Source organism: Eptatretus burgeri, chromosome 3 (assembly GCF_056783735.1).
Source record: "Eptatretus burgeri isolate ZD-2024b chromosome 3, Ebu_testis_v1, whole genome shotgun sequence".
Taxonomy (NCBI): domain Eukaryota; kingdom Metazoa; phylum Chordata; class Myxini; order Myxiniformes; family Myxinidae; genus Eptatretus; species Eptatretus burgeri.
The window spans coordinates 19,826,226-19,842,949 of NC_140963.1; the positions used below are offsets into that span (position 1 = coordinate 19,826,226).

Consider the following 16,724-nt stretch of genomic DNA (forward strand, 5'->3'; position numbering starts at 1 on the left):
TATATTTTTAAATATCTTGATTTATTATTATTCCTGATTCTGCAGCATACTTATGTCTTCAACAACACACTGCTTATTCTGGACACGACCTGATCCAGCATCAGATAATCTGTGTCAACAGCCTTCCCAATAAACATGTCCTCTAAGTTAAGGTCATTCAAACACATCAACCAATTTGTCTTCTGTTCCTCTTGTTATGCGGCTCATCATTAGATGCCAAATAAATGAATAAACATTGATGAAGTTGGGATTTCTGAGCTCTATCCAAGTAAAGTGTACAAGAAATGACAAGTTGAGGTGAGCTCAAATCCACAGCAGGGGGATTTTTAATTAAATATGCTATGCTGTCTGACCTGTTTTTCAGGAACATAGTGTGGCCGAAATCTCATTAACCCACCTATTTGTTTGTTTGACATACGAGTGGGCCCATTGGTCCATTGGACCAAGTTTTCATCAGTCTTCATGGCCTTGGAGCATACTTGTCTGCTGTACTGTTTTCACAAAGCCCAGATGTGCTTGGGCCAGGGTGGGGATTATATATTCGTTGTTATTATTATTGTCAAATTGTACTACTAGCATTATTGTTCTTCATATTATTAGTATTAATTACTATACGCTTTGCTATAATGTTATTGTTCTTTTTGTTATTTATTTTTCAATTAGAATATGCCATGCTGTGGAAGGACCTATTCGGCTGCTCTCTACATCTAAACAAGGCGTGCGTTTAAAACATGGGAATTCTTGCGGATTCTTTGTAGTTAATTACCCGAATCAACTCAGGAGATCATGATGATCATTTTGGTGTGTCACACTCGAACTCAGAAAGCTCCAGCAGAACTCCACAAAAACATGACACACACATATTTCCACATTTATACGTGTGGCTTCTTCTAAAATATGTTCCGTATCAGTAGGGATCAGCTGATAAAGCAATGCCAAGGCAAACTCCGTTGCAAATTTGACGAATCTAAATCAATACCCTCAATTCATGGTGATAATTTCATATTTTGAGAGCATAAGCAATGCTACACACACAACCATACGATGCAAAATAAATTGTGAAAATGCCACTTGGTTTGCCACAAAAACACAACTATGAGTCATAAGGATGAGGATGAAAGTATCCATGGTCTTATGGAATGGCATGACTACAAGATCCATAACTGACTGGAATAAGTCCTCAAAGAGAAACAAAATAAGTACACCTGTGAATTGAATGATCTCACCTGAGATTGAAAAAAACCACAATGTTTGAATAGAAATAAAAATTAGTGCAAAAAAACTCATCAACTCGTACTTGATCCCACATAATTTATACACATTCAGTCCAGAACGAAGGAGAACATCTCAAGGTGCGTTTTCACAATAAAAGTCGACTGTACATCAATTCCCTCCTGGATTTGGATATTTGTACAAATCAAGTGTACTTCAGAAACTCAAGCAGAGAAATCTACAATGTTAAATTGATTAAAAGAATGGTAATAAAAATACTCACCTCTCGAGTCCCTTCACTTTCCAGGGGCAGTGGTTGGTGCGATATCCCCACATCATCCATCCCATGAACTTTCCCAGATGTGCATACCGGAAATTCTGGTATCATTTTGTCAGGGTGATCATGCTCTTCATCAACACTCAAGTCATTCTTCCCGTCCAGAGAAACAGATGTTTCCTCTGGCAAGATGGCTGTCGGCCCTATCGCTGCCTCATTTATGGCCGTAACTCCTTTATCTGTTTGCGCATTATCGCTAAATATTTTTTTCTCCTCCATTCCCTCATATCCAACATCAGAAGCTGTTTCCAGCGGTTGTTCTACAGCCGAATCATCCTGATCATCAATGTTACGTTGCTGCACCAGCACGGTTGCTCGCTGCTTTGGAACATGAGCTGCGGGAACCACCTCAATTGTTTCCCTTGTCGTGTGCCCTTGCTCTCCTCTTAAATATTCTTTTTTCAAGATATCATCGTTTCCTGATGAACACTGCAACTTATCAGGTAACATTTGGTCCACATCAACCGGTTTTATTTCTTTTGAGGATTGCAGCTGTGTTAATATCGGGAAGGTTGCATCACTATTTGATAACGAGCGGTTTCGCATTGATCCAGGAGAAACAGGACTATCTTTCTTCGTCCACTTCACTGGATGTGCATCATGTTGCAACTTAAAAGGCCTCGGACACTCAAGACTGTACTGTCGCACCCTTTTAGGAAACGATGCGAGTGTCGGACTCGTTGGCTGCTCTGAGGAAACGTAACTTGGAGAAGATGAGTCACATGCTTCTAGCTGTTCAGCAATTATTTCCCGCTGTGCTGTCTCACCCAGCTTTGCCCTGGCAATGACTGGCTGGTTTGCTGAAGTCAATATCAATCTACTATCATTTCTGTCTTTGACATTAACAAATGGATCAAGCGTCTGGGATGTATGGTCAACATTACTCCTTCCGGCTTCATCCTTACTTGAAAGACTATTCGCCGCATTTTCTGGTGACACAGCAAACTGCCTGGATGTTGGAGAAATTAACTCAGAGTCACCTGAAGCAGAAAACCTGGTTGTATGCAAACTGGTTGGCCTACGCGAGACTGGCTTCGATACAGACTCTACGCCGGTATCGACGTCTTTCTTTTGAGTTGAACCATCGCGTTTTTCAAAAACTTTCCTTGTGTTGGTAAACTTGTGCTCCAAAGGGGACTGAGCAGCATCAGCCTCAGCAGGAATGTTTAGATGCGCTCCTGAATGAGATGCCTCAAGAATAATGCTTGAGCGACATGGTCCCCAGGGTTTGGGAGCCAGTACAGGCCTCCTTGTTTGACCTTTGTCATCCATTAAAAACATACTTTTGATGCGGCGTACATGAGAGCCATAATTCTTTTCACCATCGCAATCGTTATTCTTTTCTGGCCTTCGAAGCACAACCGTTTCTGCTCCACTAACAGCTTCACCTTGATCTTTTCCTTCTATCATCATGCGGTCCAGTTTTCACGTAAACTTTCTGTATGAAATGATGCTCTGCGACACAAGGGCAGGGGAACAAGGAATAAAAGTTATTTCCTTTAAAGCTTCATTGCTACTATGCTGTTTCATTGATTATCTCACCTGGATTTGAGTAGATCCACGTTGCACCAGTCCAAAAAAACGAAAAAAAATTGCATTTCTTTCACTTCATATTAATTATATATTCAATGCACGTGTGAGCAAATTAATTAATAATTTGCAAGCAAGAAGATTGTAAAACTTATTTTCTGCCTGGGAATGTAAATTACGGTGCTCTTCCGATTTGGTTGTACACCACAAAGGTTGTTTTTTTTTTTTTTAAGGAAGGAAAATCTATCATGATGGAAGTAAAACAAAACAGATGCAACTGGGGCATCCAGGTTAGCGTGGGAGACCAAGGAGTCTGGAACCCACCTTCCATTCACATTCTCCAGGAAAACTATAATGCATCATATCTCGCTTCGTCGAATATACTTTCATATTGAAATTGTTAAACTGTCTTACCATAGAAATGTTTGAAATATTTTTAGCCAGACATATAATTATCACAACACACTTATAGAGCCTGCCTCTCCCAACAGTTGTTTTTGGACAAATGCAACCTCACCCCAACCCCTTCCCCCACCCCATTCTCTCCTACTTCCTTCTCAAAATCTTGGATCTGCCTCTCAATCAGGCAAACAAAACTTCTGATTTCAAAACAATCAACAAAGCACTTCTCCATTACATCTATTGTAGTTTCATCATTGCTCCTTCGTGCAAACAAAGCTACAGCATGGGACATGTTATCCGTTAGTAAAAACAAAAGGGCGTGCAACAATCGCGGAGACAAGATTAACAAAACAAATCTGTTCTCACAATGTTCTGCATACATTCGGTTTCATTTTGTGTGCATCAGCCTCATATACACGACCCAAAACTGTGATCACGTGACAACAGCTTTTGTAGACTGGTTATAAGTTTCCTTTGTAAACTTTGAGCCGTAATTATTTTCACCATTGTAGTCTTTAAGAACCCAGGTAAAGGAAACTAATTCCTGCCTCTATTGTGTGTCATTGCACAAAAGGAAATGAGGATGCTAACAGGAATAGTCCATTGAAACACGTCAACACAATACAAGTAAGCAGAACAAGATGCCCACAGGGGCAAGTTGCTTTGATGAGATGGTTTGATTTGTTCACCGGCTTTGATGATATCGTTCAGGGAATAACGCACGATACTTTGAGAATGTTATGAAAATTAATGAGCAAACTAGTTTGACCTATTTACGATCCATGCTGCTGGTATAACGAGTTTGAACTTCATTTACGCATGTACGCACGTCCTCTGATACACGCGGTGTGATAACGTCACAAGAGTCTCTGCTTAATGTCCAAGAAGCTGCTTATTGTAAGTATATTGTTTGCATAACTTTTTATCATCTCTTGTAAAATTGGCCAGACCAGATTTTATACTGAATATTTTTAATAGACTTGGGCTCGTGTACAAAATTATTACCTCTGCCACCGGAGGCGAAGTAGGTTACCTTTTCACCCCTATCTGCGTTTGTTTGTTTATTACGTGCAAAATGGAAGATTTTTCAAGTATATTGGTCAGTCGATTCTGTTATTCTGTCTGTCTGCTTGTTTGTCCGTTTGTCAATCACCTGCAGGTCACAATTCTAAACCGATAGTCATGAAACTTTACCAAGTTGTAGAGATAGTCTCAACTGAGAAGGCTATTGATTTTGAGGTCAAAGGTCAAAGGTGATCAAGACGTCAAATTTCTAAAATTGACAATTTTCATCCGATTAACTTGAAAAATTAAACAGTAATTGCATGGTACATTACTGAATTGAGAAATCAACTATTTTTGAGATCAAAGGGTCAAAGGTCAACTCAAGGTCAAGCTTCTAAGATCATCAATTTTCAACTGAAAATCGTCAATTTACATCCTATTAGCTTCAGAGTTGAATTTGAAAAATTAAACAGCAATTGCATGGTACATTACTGAATTGGGAAATCAACTATTTTTGAGATCAAAAGGTCAAAGGTCAACTCAAGGTCAAGCTTCTAAGAACATCAATTTACATCCTATTAGCTTCAACATTGAACAGGATTTGCAAAGTCCATCACTTAATTAGGAAAGCAACTATGTGGAGGTTAAAAGGTCAACTCAAGGTCAAACTTGTAAAATCGTCAATTACAATCTGAAAAATAATCAATTTTCATCTGATTAACCTGATATTTTAAAAAGCAATTGCATGGCACATCATTGAATTTGAAAACCAACTATTTTTGAGGTCAAGAGGTCAACTCAAGGTCAAACTTCTAAAATCATCAATGTCAATCTGAAAAATAATCAATTTTCATCTGAATGACCTGAGCTTTGATTAATATTGATTGTCAATTTTAATTTTAATGAAATGGACAATTTGATGTATCCATGGCAACCATTGGAAAGGGGGGTGGATTTTGCAAGAACTGTGTGTGCTCTGCATGACGTCTTTTTCTTGTGTGTTTGTTTGTGTACAGGCTATCTCAAGAAGTTATGGACGAATTCAGACGAAACTTGGTGGACAGATTGGGTGTGTGATAAAGACGAACTGATTCGATTTTGGTGAAGATCTGAATCTGGATCCTGATATGAGAATTATTTAATTTTAAAGTGATTCTTCACCATTGAGAGATCAGGCCAAAAACTATGTATATAGTATGATATTTGAAAAATGTATTGGGCCCAATACGTTCTTGTGGATCAGACATTGAGTGGTGGAGGTATGTGCTCTACTGAGTGCCCTTCTAGTTTTTAAGGCAATGCTTTGAGTAACAGTGAGATGGAATTTTATAATTCCTCATTTTCAAAATTGCACTCATTTCATCTTAATAGCCAAAAATTTTGATACGTGTCGGCATATAATATTTTCAATGAACTCATATTTTTCTTGGAGGCTCCACAGCAAAAGCTTCGGAATATAAAAGTACTGTGGACATTACCAGCTGGAAGTTGAGAAAGAAAGCTGTGCTAAATGATGTGAGAAGCGAAGTAAAGCTGACATTTCAGGTGGTTGATGGAAAGAGTGTTACTCAGACTACCTCTCTTGCTCCAACGAAGTGTGAATGCCTGAAATGTCAGCTTTACTTTGTTTCCCACGGCATTAAGCACACCTTCGTAAACCTTTAATCGATAAAACTTTAACCGTCAACACGGACCCACACCAGCTTTGGCAAAGCAATACGGCAAAAGTGCTGTACTCTGAATAAGGATTGATGCAGTATTCAACCCAATATGAGGAATTTGGAGTGTGAATGGTGAAAGAGAGCACATGTACAACTCTTTCACAAAATATTCTGGCATCTTAAACACCAAGAGGTGGGACCAAACTGATGGAAGATGTCATTTCAATATTTCCCTCGAAGGATGGAATGCGTAATGATGTCGTACTCCTGATTACAAAAGAGCAGGATGATGTATTAACCAGGACCGAAGTCAATTCCGAATCAAATTGAGACCGAGAAACTAACAACTCTCTGTTAAAGAGAACACTCAATTCACAACAGACTCATGATCATTAATTTAAAATGAGTTAACGAACGACAAAACATATTGGTGAGACATTTGCAATTTGATCGGTTTTTAAAAAAAAATTTGGATCGGATGTTTATTATTTCAAAGTAGAGGTTACTGAGAGCAGATGGAAATCAACAGATACAAGGATAGGCATCAAGACAGAGAATAGGACCTTGAAAAATACCAGACATAACGAGCGACTTTTACGACCTCCGGACACTGGAAGGCCTTGGGTTAGGAATGTGCTGTTCTTCCAAAATGTTATGGTGACATCATCCTTAAAGATGGAAAATCTGCCTTTGATGATGTGCGCATTTCTCGATGTCACAAGTCTTTTCTCAGCCGACAACGTGTGACTTGGGTGGAGACATTAGACCAAATGTTTTCCATATTCGCGAGGAAAGAGCAAAAATATTCAGAACTAATATTTGTCGAGCTTTGATCTTTAATCAGCTTCCCCTATAATATTACGGGAGTCAACTTTATCACAAGTGCGGCAACAATGCTGCTTTGTGGAATAAAGACGTGTGTTATTTGAGAAAGTTATTTTTTGTTGTTTCTTATGTTCCATTCGAAGCCCCAAAAGTGTATTTTCGTTTTTCAAACTGAGAAATATTGATCATATCTTTCTCGTGGGAAGTGTGTCATGTGAGTGTGCTCATAAATTCTGCACTGACACATCTGTGGAAAAGTTAGGAGGGGGGTTTTGTATACGGAATTGAGGCTGGTGGAAAAGCTGGAACACATAATGGACCAGGAGCGAACATAATGAAAAGAATAGGGAAGTTTGGGAGGGGAAGGGAGAGGTTGGGAATCATCAACAGCAAGGTGGAGGGATAAAATAGGAGATCTGGAGGAAGAAAGGACATTGGAAGAATGAGAGCGAAGGGGAGGGGGAGGAGGACACAGGGGGTGAATAAATGAGATACAGGTGCAAATGCTCTATCACATAGGTGGAAGGGAAAACTTGGTAAGAAGCATAAATGGAACAAAATATCTTTTTAACCAAGAAGAGGATGTGGGATTGGGGGGGGGGGAACCCCCATGACTTGGAATTATGGAAAGAAGTGGGCTTGGGAGGGGTGAATGATGGAAGTAAAGATTATGGGTATGGATGGGAGATGACATGAGATGATCGTGAACATCGATCTTGAAGCTCAATCTCTGGAGGGAAGAGTGGGATTGAACAAGCTGAGGAAGTTGTTCCATAGGTGAGAGAAAAGAGGAGAGGAATGAATGAGTGGAGGTGAGCAGTGAAGCTGGATTTTGAAGGTTTCACAAGAAGTGTGCTACTGACAGACCACATGCATTGCACCCTGAAGAAACATTGGGGGTGAGGGGGGGGAGGGGACAGAGCAAAGAAAGGGCAGGGGGTGCAAGACCAGAAAGGGAGTGGTAGAAGACAATAAGACCACTGAACTTTCTAAGATGTGAAAGTAATATGGCCAGACTCTTAGCTTCTCGTGGGAGATACAAATTATGTTAAAGGCCTTGGTTTCCATGACATTAACCTGACCGAGGTGTGAAGTAAGGGTACCAGCCAAAAGAGGAGAGCAGTACTCCATCAAGCTGCAGATGAAGGCCTTGCAAGTAGATAAACGTTCAGATGTGCCAAGGAAAGCCTTTGCACGACAGACGACGCTGGCTTTGGATATGTGGTTTGCCCAAGAAAGATCATGCCTGATGGCGAGGCCCAAAAGTTTGAGAGACTGAACTCTTCAAGAGGTTTCTTAAGAAGGTATATGGGAGGGTTTTCCAAATGGTCCTTTCAAAGAGAGAGAGAGTGAGAGTGTGAGATTTGTCAGGATGGAAAGATACATTTCAAGTGTTGGACCAGCTCACGGTTTCCCCAAGGTCTGTAGAGAGTGAAGAGGCTGCTGCCTGCATATCTGAGGGATGCTACAGCAGAGAGTGGAGTCATCAGCAAAGAGAGAAAGAGGATTTTCCAGAGTCAGAAAGATTGTTGTTAAAGATTATGAATAGGATTGGGTCCAATACACTGCCTTGGGGCACTCCAGGATTGACAGGGAGAGGAAATAAGAGGATCCTGTTGCTAGCCACATACTGACTATGACAGTGGAGGATGTTTGTAAGCCATGAGAGGAAGTGGCTTTGGATGTCATAGGAAGAGTGTTTGGAGTGCAAGGCAGGATGCCAGACTGTATCGAATTCATGAGGTATGTCCAAAAAATGACAGCCCTTATCTCTTATCTGAGATTGAGGGCCTCAATCTATTGTTGGGAGAGCAGAAGCAGCATGCCCAGTGCAGTGTGACTAGATCTGAATACAAACTGATGGTCTGAGATGAGGCCATTGGAAAAAAGGAAGGATTTGATGTCAACTACGATGATGGATTCCTTAACCTTGCTGATGCGTGGAAGTAAGCAAATAGGTCTGTTATTAAGAGGAACTGTGTTTGCACAATGTTTGTGCAACGCAGTGATATTGGACGATTTGCACACAGATGGAAGATGACCGAGGATAAATTATAGAGTGAAGGAAGCAGAAGAAGGATGTGCAAGAGAGGACAGACCATGCTTTTAAGACACGTGCACTGATGTCATCGAGCCAGTTGTAGAATCAAGTTGAGCGTTGCCAAAAACCTCTCCACATTCTCAGGTGAGAATGATAGACTCCAGGTGCAGTTGAGTAGGATTGGGGAGGATGGGTACAGAGAGCGAGGGGTTGCGGACACAATATTTCAAATTGAGGCATTGGGCCTTCTTCTGAGCAGTCCACTTTGATGCCATTTGAAATGAGAGAGGAGATGGAGGGGGATCATAGGTACTTCAGAAATGGACTTAACAAGCAGCCTCTTCCTCTCTGCAGATGTTGTTGATAAAATCACGAGCTTGTCCAACGCTTAGAAAATGTCTTTCAATCATGACATGTGCCACACTCTCACTCTGTGTCTCTGGGCAAAAGGTCAAGGTTACAAAATCGTCAATTTCCATGTGATTGACTTGAAATTTTAGCAGAGTTTGAATATTGGGTCAGTGAAGCCGACTGCTTTTGAGATTAAAATGTCAAGATCGCCTAAAATCGCAATTTTTTTTTTAATCAATTATCGTCATGTATAGCATAAAGAAAAAGAAGAAGAGGAAGTAGAGGAAGAGGAGGAATAAGAGGAAGAAGAAGTCTGAACCCAAAGCGGACACAGACGGGCTTTGCATTTTTAGATGCTTTCCAGAATTAATTGGTCATTCAAGTAATTCCACATCTTTACCTTTGGATCCTTCCAAGTCTCTGTCTCTCCACCTGTCTCACTCTCTCTCCATATCTATATATCTCTATCTCTCACTCTATCCATCTCTCACTCTATCCATCTCTCACTCTATCCATCTCTCACTCTATCCATCTCTCACTCTATCCATCTCTCACTCTATCCATCTCTCACTCCATCCATCTCTCACTCCATCCATCTCTCACTCCATCCATCTCTCACTCCATCCATCTCTCACTCCATACATCTCTCCATCTCTCACTCTCTCACTCTATCCATCTCTCACTCTATCCATCTCTCACTCGATCCATCTCTCACTCCAAACATCTCTCCATCTCTCACTCTCTCACTCTATCCATCTCTCGCTCTCTCCATCTCTCCATCTCTCACTCTTTCCATCTCTCACTCCATACATCTCTCCATCTCTCACTCTCTCACTCTATCCATCTCTCGCTCTCTCCATCTCTCCATCTCTCACTCTTTCCATCTCTCACTCTATCCATCTCTCACTCTCTCACTCTATCCATCTCTCACTCTCTCACTCAATCCACCTCTCCATCTCTCACTCTATCCATCTCTCACTCTCTCACTCAATCCACCTCTCCATCTCTCACTCTATCCACCTCTCCATCTCTCCATCTCTCACTCCATTATTCTCTCCATTTCTCATTCTCTCACCCTATCCATCTCTCGCTCTCTCCATCTCTCACTCTCTCCATCCCTCACTCTATCCACCTCTCCATCTCTCACTCTATCCATCTCTCACTCTCTCACTCTATCCAACTCTCACTCGCTCACTCTATCCATGTCTCACTCGATCCATGTCTCACTCGATCCATCTCTCACTCGATCCATCTCTCACTCTATCCATCTCTCACTCTATCCATCTCTCACTCTATCCATCTCTCACTCTATCCATCTCTCACTCTATCCATCTCTCACTCAATCCATCTCTCACTCTATCCATCTCTCACTCTATCCATCTCTCACTCTATCCATATCTCACTCTATCCATATCTCACTCTATCCACCTCTCACTCTCTCCACCTCTCCATCTCTCACTCTATCCATCTCTCACTCTATCCATCCCTCACCCGATCCATCTCTCCATCTCTCACCCTATCCATCTCTCACTCTATCCATCTCTCCATCTCTCACCCTATCCATCTCTTACTTTATCCATCTCTCCATCTCTCACTCTATCTATCTCTCCATCTCTCACCCTATCCATCTCTCACTCTATCCATCTCTTACTTTATTCATCTCTCCATCTATCCATCTCTCACTCTATCCATCTCTCACTCTATCCATCTCTCACTCTATCCATCTCTCACTCTATCCATCTCTCCATCTCTCACCCTATCCATCTCTTACTTTATCCATCTCTCCATCTCTCACTCTATCTATCTCTCCATCTCTCACCCTATCCATCTCTCACTCTATCCATCTCTTACTTTATTCATCTCTCCATCTATCCATCTCTCACTCTATCCATCTCTCACTCTATCCATCTCTCACTCTATCCACCTCTCACTCTCTCCACCTCTCACTCTATCCATCCCTCACCCGATCCATCTCTCCATCTCTCACCCTATCCATCTCTCACTCTATCCATCTCTCCATCTCTCACTCTATCCATCTCTCCATCTCTCACCCTATCCATCTCTTACTTTATCCATCTCTCAATATCTCACTCTATCCATCTCTCCATCTCTCACTTTATTCATCTCTCCATCTCTCACTCTATCTATCTCTCCATCTCTCACTCTATCTATCTCCCCATCTCTCACTCTATCTATCTCTCCATCTCTCACTCTATCTATCTCTCCATCTCTCACTCTATCCATCTCTCACTCTATCCATCTCTCACTCTATCCATCTCTCACACTATCCATCTCTCACTCTATCCATCTCTCACTCTATCCATCTCTCACCCTATCCATCTCTCACTCTATCCATCTCTCCATCTCTCACCCTATCCATCTCTTACTTTATCCATCTCTCCATCTCTCACTCTATCTATCTCTCCATCTCTCACTCTATCCATCTCTTACTTTATTCATCTCTCCATCTCTCCATCTCTCACTCTATCCATCTCTCACTCCATCCATCTCTCACTCTCTCACTCAATCCATCTCTCCATCTCTCACTCTATCTTTCTCTCACTCTCTCACTCTATCTTTCTCTCACTCTCACACTCGATCCATCTCTCCATCTCTCACTCTATCCATCTCCCCATTTCTCACTCTATCCATCTCTCTCTCTGTCTCTCTCTCTCTCTCTCTCTCTCTCTCTCTCTCTCTCTCTCTCTCTCTCTCTCTCTCTCTCTCTCTCTCTCTCTCTCTCTCTCTCTCTCTCTCTCTCTCTCTCTCTCTCTCTCTCTCTCTCTCTCTCTCTCTCTCTCTCTCTCTCTCTCTCTCTCTATCTATCTATCTATCTATCTCTCACTCCATGGATCTGTCACTCTATCACTCCATCCATCTCTCCATCTCTCCATCTATCCATCTCTCCATCTCTCACTCTATCCATCTCTCACTCTCTCACTCCATCCATCTCTCCATCTCTCACTCTCTCCGTATCTCACTCTTGCAGCTCCATCCATCTCTCACTCAATCCATCTCTCCATCTCTCACTCTATCCATCTCTCCATCTCTCACACTATCCATCTCTCACTCTATCCATCTCTCCATCTCTCACCCTATCCATCTCTTACTTTATCCATCTCTCCATCTCTCACTCTATCCATCTCTCCATCTCTCACACTATCCATCTCTCACTCTCTCACTCTCTCCATCTCCCACTCAATCCATCTCTATCCATCTCTCACTCTATCCATCTCTCACTTTATCCATCTCTCAATCTATCCATCTCTCACTCTATCCATCTCTCACTCTATCCATCTCTCACTCCCTAAAATCTCTCACTCCATCCATCTCTCCATCTCTCACTCTCTCACTCTCTCCATCCCTCCATCTCTTACTCTATGCATCTCTTACTCTATGCATCTCTTACTCTATGCATCTCTTACTCTATCCATCTCTCCATCTCTCACACTATCCATCTCTCACTCTCTCACTCTCTCCATCTCCCACTCAATCCATCTCTATCCATCTCTCACTCTATCCATCTCTCACTCTATCCATCTCTCACTTTATCCATCTCTCAATCTATCCATCTCTCACTCTATCCATCTCTCACTCTCTCCATCTCTCACTCTCTCAGTATCTCCGCCTCTCACTGTCTCCATCTAAGTGAATCATCAGCATGAATCCCACACTCATACTTTCATCGAAAAAAAATAAATCCTGGGCAGATTCGAGAGTATCATGCAACTGAGGTTCACACGTTGGAGGAAATGGGGTAAAAATCCATTTTGTTCTTCAATACAAAGTAATAATCTTTACAAAAGGAGAAGTTGTGTGTTACACCTTCAAGAAATTCAATGAAACATTATACATTCGGAAATTTATCTTCAACCACAGCACGTGGCTCTTATCATGTCAACGTGCAAGAAACGTGTAACCGCACGGAAGAAAAGTTTGTCTCAGGTTTCACGATGAGCTTGTGTTTCTACACTTCTGTCCTGTTGTTGCTGTTGTTATTTTTGTCAGTTTAAACATTAAGAAATTAAAAATTGTTTGGAGGAGGCTCCATTAGAGGCATCTTGACTATTTCGTGTCCACTGCCATGATGGTCAGGTGCACAGGTAGCGCACTAATCTTTGACATGTCTCGTCTGGGTTCGATCCTTGACGAAGCTACAAATGTCGGATTGTTGCTTCATGAAGTGCACCGTCCCTCGGATGGGCATTAAGCCGGGTGTCCGATCCACTTAGTATTATTAGGTCAAAGGTCCCACGGGCGGCCTTAGCGAAGAGTAGGCGAGTTATCCGTGGCTCCCTGAACGAATTTCTGCCACATTCATTGGAGTACGCAACTCTTGAGCATCTGCTACGTGAAAGCCTTGAGCAAAAAATGTTCCCTGGCCGACTGCGCAGGAAAGTGGGTATAATTGGGGCCGTTGAAGTAATAGCTGCAGTAGTAGCAGTAGTATACGGTCCATGAGTTATGAAGCGATCTTTGAGTGAACACAACCTTGGGAAGGGAAACATTGCAGAGTCACACTTCCAACACTCCACGCAAGCGCAGCAAGCACCTCATTGATGGACAAAGCCACAAACAGCATTGGAGTTGATGAAAACTGATGAATGCCAAAACTTTATGGTGGGGTCTCTGTGTCTCTCTCTGTGTCTCTCTCTGTGTCTCTCTCTCTCTCTCTGTGTCTCTCTCTCTCTCTCTGTGTCTCTCTCTCTCTCTCTCTCTCTCTCTCTCTCTCTCTCTCTCTCTCTCTCTCTCTCTCTCTCTCTCTCTCTCTCTCTCTCTCTCTCTCTCTCTCTCTCTCTCTCTCTCTCTCTCTCTCTCTCTCTCTCTCTCTCTCTCTCTCTCTCTCTCTCTCTCTCTCTCTCTCTCTCTCTCTCTCTCTCTCTCTCTCTCTCTCTCTCTCTCTCTCTCTCTCTCTCTCTCTCTCTCTCTCTCTCTCTCTCTCTCTCTCTCTCTCTCTCTCTCTCTCTCTCTCTCTCTCTCTCTCTCTCTCTCTCTCTCTCTCTCTCTCTCTCTCTCTCTCTCTCTCTCTCTCTCTCTCTCTCTCTCTCTCTCTCTCTCTCTCTCTCTCTCTCTCTCTCTCTCTCTCTCTCTCTCTCTCTCTCTCTCTCTCTCTCTCTCTCTCTCTCTCTCTCTCTCTCTCTCTCTCTCTCTCTCTCTCTCTCTCTCTCTCTCTCTCTCTCTCTCTCTCTCTCTCTCTCTCTCTCTCTCTCTCTCTCTCTCTCTCTCTCTCTCTCTCTCTCTCTCTCTCTCTCTCTCTCTCTCTCTCTCTCTCTCTCTCTCTCTCTCTCTCTCTCTCTCTCTCTCTCTCTCTCTCTCTCTCTCTCTCTCTCTCTCTCTCTCTCTCTCTCTCTCTCTCTCTCTCTCTCTCTCTCTCTCTCTCTCTCTCTCTCTCTCTCTCTCTCTCTCTCTCTCTCTGTCTCTCTCTCTCTCTCTGTCTCTCTCTCTCTCTCTCTCTCTCTGTCTCTCTCTGTCTCTCTCTCTCTGTCTCTCTCTGTCTCTCTCTCTCTGTCTCTCTCTCTCTCTCTCTCTCTCTCTCTCTCTCTCTCTCTCTCTCTCTCTCTCTCTCTCTCTCTCTCTATCTCTCTCCCTCTCTCTCTGTCTCTCTCTCTCTCTCTCTCTCTCTCTCTCTCTCTCTCTCTCTCTCTCTCTCTCTCTCACTCTCTCTCTATCTCTCTCTCTCTCTCTCTCTCCGTCTCTCTCTCTCTCTCTCTCTCTCTCTCTCTCTCTCTGTCTCTCTCTCTCTCTCTCTCTCTCTCTCTCTCTCTCTCTCTCTCTCTCTCTCTCTCTCTCTCTCTCTCTCTCTCTCTCTCTCTCTCTCTCTCTCTCTCTCTCTCTCTCTCTCTGTCTCTCTCTCTCTCTCTCTCTCTCTCTCTCTCTCTCTCTCTCTCTCTCTCTCTCTCTCTCTCTCTCTCTCTCTCTCTCTCTCTCTCTCTCTCTCTCTCTCTCTCTCTCTCTCTCTCTCTCTCTCTCTCTCTCTCTCTCTCTCTCTGTCTCTCTCTCTCTCTCTCTCTCTCTCTCTCTCTCTCTCTCTCTCTCTCTCTCTCTCTCTCTCTCTCTCTCTCTCTCTCTCTCTCTCTCTCTCTCTCTCTCTCTCTCTCTCTCTCTCTCTCTCTCTCTCTCTCTCTCTCTCTCTCTCTCTCTCTCTCTCTCTCTCTCTCTCTCTCTCTCTCTCTCTCTCTCTCTCTCTCTCTCTCTCTCTCTCTCTCTCTCTCTCTCTCTCTCTCTCTCTCTCTCTCTCTCTCTCTCTCTCTCTCTCTCTCTCTCTCTCTCTCTCTCTCTCTCTCTCTCTCTCTCTCTCTCTCTCTCTCTCTCTCTCTCTCTCTCTCTCTCTCTCTCTCTCTCTCTCTCTCTCTCTCTCTCTCTCTGTCTCTCTCTCTCTCTCTCTCTCTCTCTCTCTCTCTCTCTCTCTCTCTCTCTCTCTCTCTCTGTCTCTCTCTCTCTCTCTCTCTCTCTCTCTCTCTCTCTCTCTCTCTCTCTCTCTCTCTCTCTCTCTCTCTCTCTCTCTCTCTCTCTCTCTCTCTCTCTCTCTCTCTCTCTCTCTCTCTCTCTCTCTCTCTCTCTCTCTCTCTCTCTCTCTCTCTCTCTCTCTCTCTCTCTCTCTCTCTCTCTCTCTCTCTCTCTCTCTCTCTCTCTCTCTCTCTCTCTCTCTCTCTCTCTCTCTCTCTCTCTCTCTCTCTCTCTCTCTCTCTCTCTCTCTCTCTCTCTCTCTCTCTCTCTCTCTCTCTCTCTCTCTCTCTCTGTCTCTCTCTCTCTCTCTCTCTCTCTCTCTCTCTCTCTCTCTCTCTCTCTCTCTCTCTCTCTCTCTCTCTCTCTCTCTCTCTCTCTCTCTCTCTCTCTCTCTCTCTCTCTCTCTCTCTCTCTCTCTCTCTCTCTGTCTCTCTCTCTCTCTCTCTCTCTCTCTCTCTCTCTCTCTCTCTCTCTCTCTCTCTCTCTCTCTCTCTCTCTCTCTCTCTCTCTCTCTCTCTCTCTCTCTCTCTCTCTCTCTCTCTCTCTCTCTCTCTCTCTCTCTCTCTGTCTCTCTCTCTCTCTCTCTCTCTCTCTCTCTCTCTCTCTCTCTCTCTCTCTCTCTCTCTCTGTCTCTCTCTCTCTCTCTCTCTCTCTCTCTCTCTCTCTCTCTCTCTCTCTCTCTCTCTCTCTCTCTCTCTCTCTCTCTCTCTCTCTCTCTCTCTCTCTCTCTCTCTCTCTCTCTGTCTCTCTCTCTCTCTCTCTCTCTCTCTCTCTCTCTCTCTCTCTCTCTCTCTCTCTCTCTCTCTCTCTCTCTCTCTCTCTCTCTCTCTCTCTCTCTCTCTCTCTCTCTCTCTCTCTCTCTCTCTCTCTCTCTCTCTCTCTCTCTCTCTCTCTCTCTCTCTCTCTCTCTCTC

The 16,724-nt window shown here is 43.1% G+C and overlaps 1 protein-coding gene across 9 annotated transcripts in view; it reads right to left on the reverse strand.

The window, feature by feature from the left end:
- The window catches only part of LOC147029496 (uncharacterized), a 313,146-nt gene that overhangs the window by 291,683 nt on the left and 4,739 nt on the right, over window positions 1-16,724 (reverse strand). For all 9 annotated transcript variants that reach the window (XM_085871980.1, XM_085871978.1, XM_085871977.1 and 6 more), the window contains exon 2: window positions 1,496-3,004. In XM_085871980.1, the coding sequence (XP_085728106.1) occupies window positions 1,496-2,962 (1,467 nt within the window). In that variant the 5' untranslated portion in view covers window positions 2,963-3,004. The remainder of the gene's footprint in view (window positions 1-1,495; window positions 3,005-16,724) is intronic.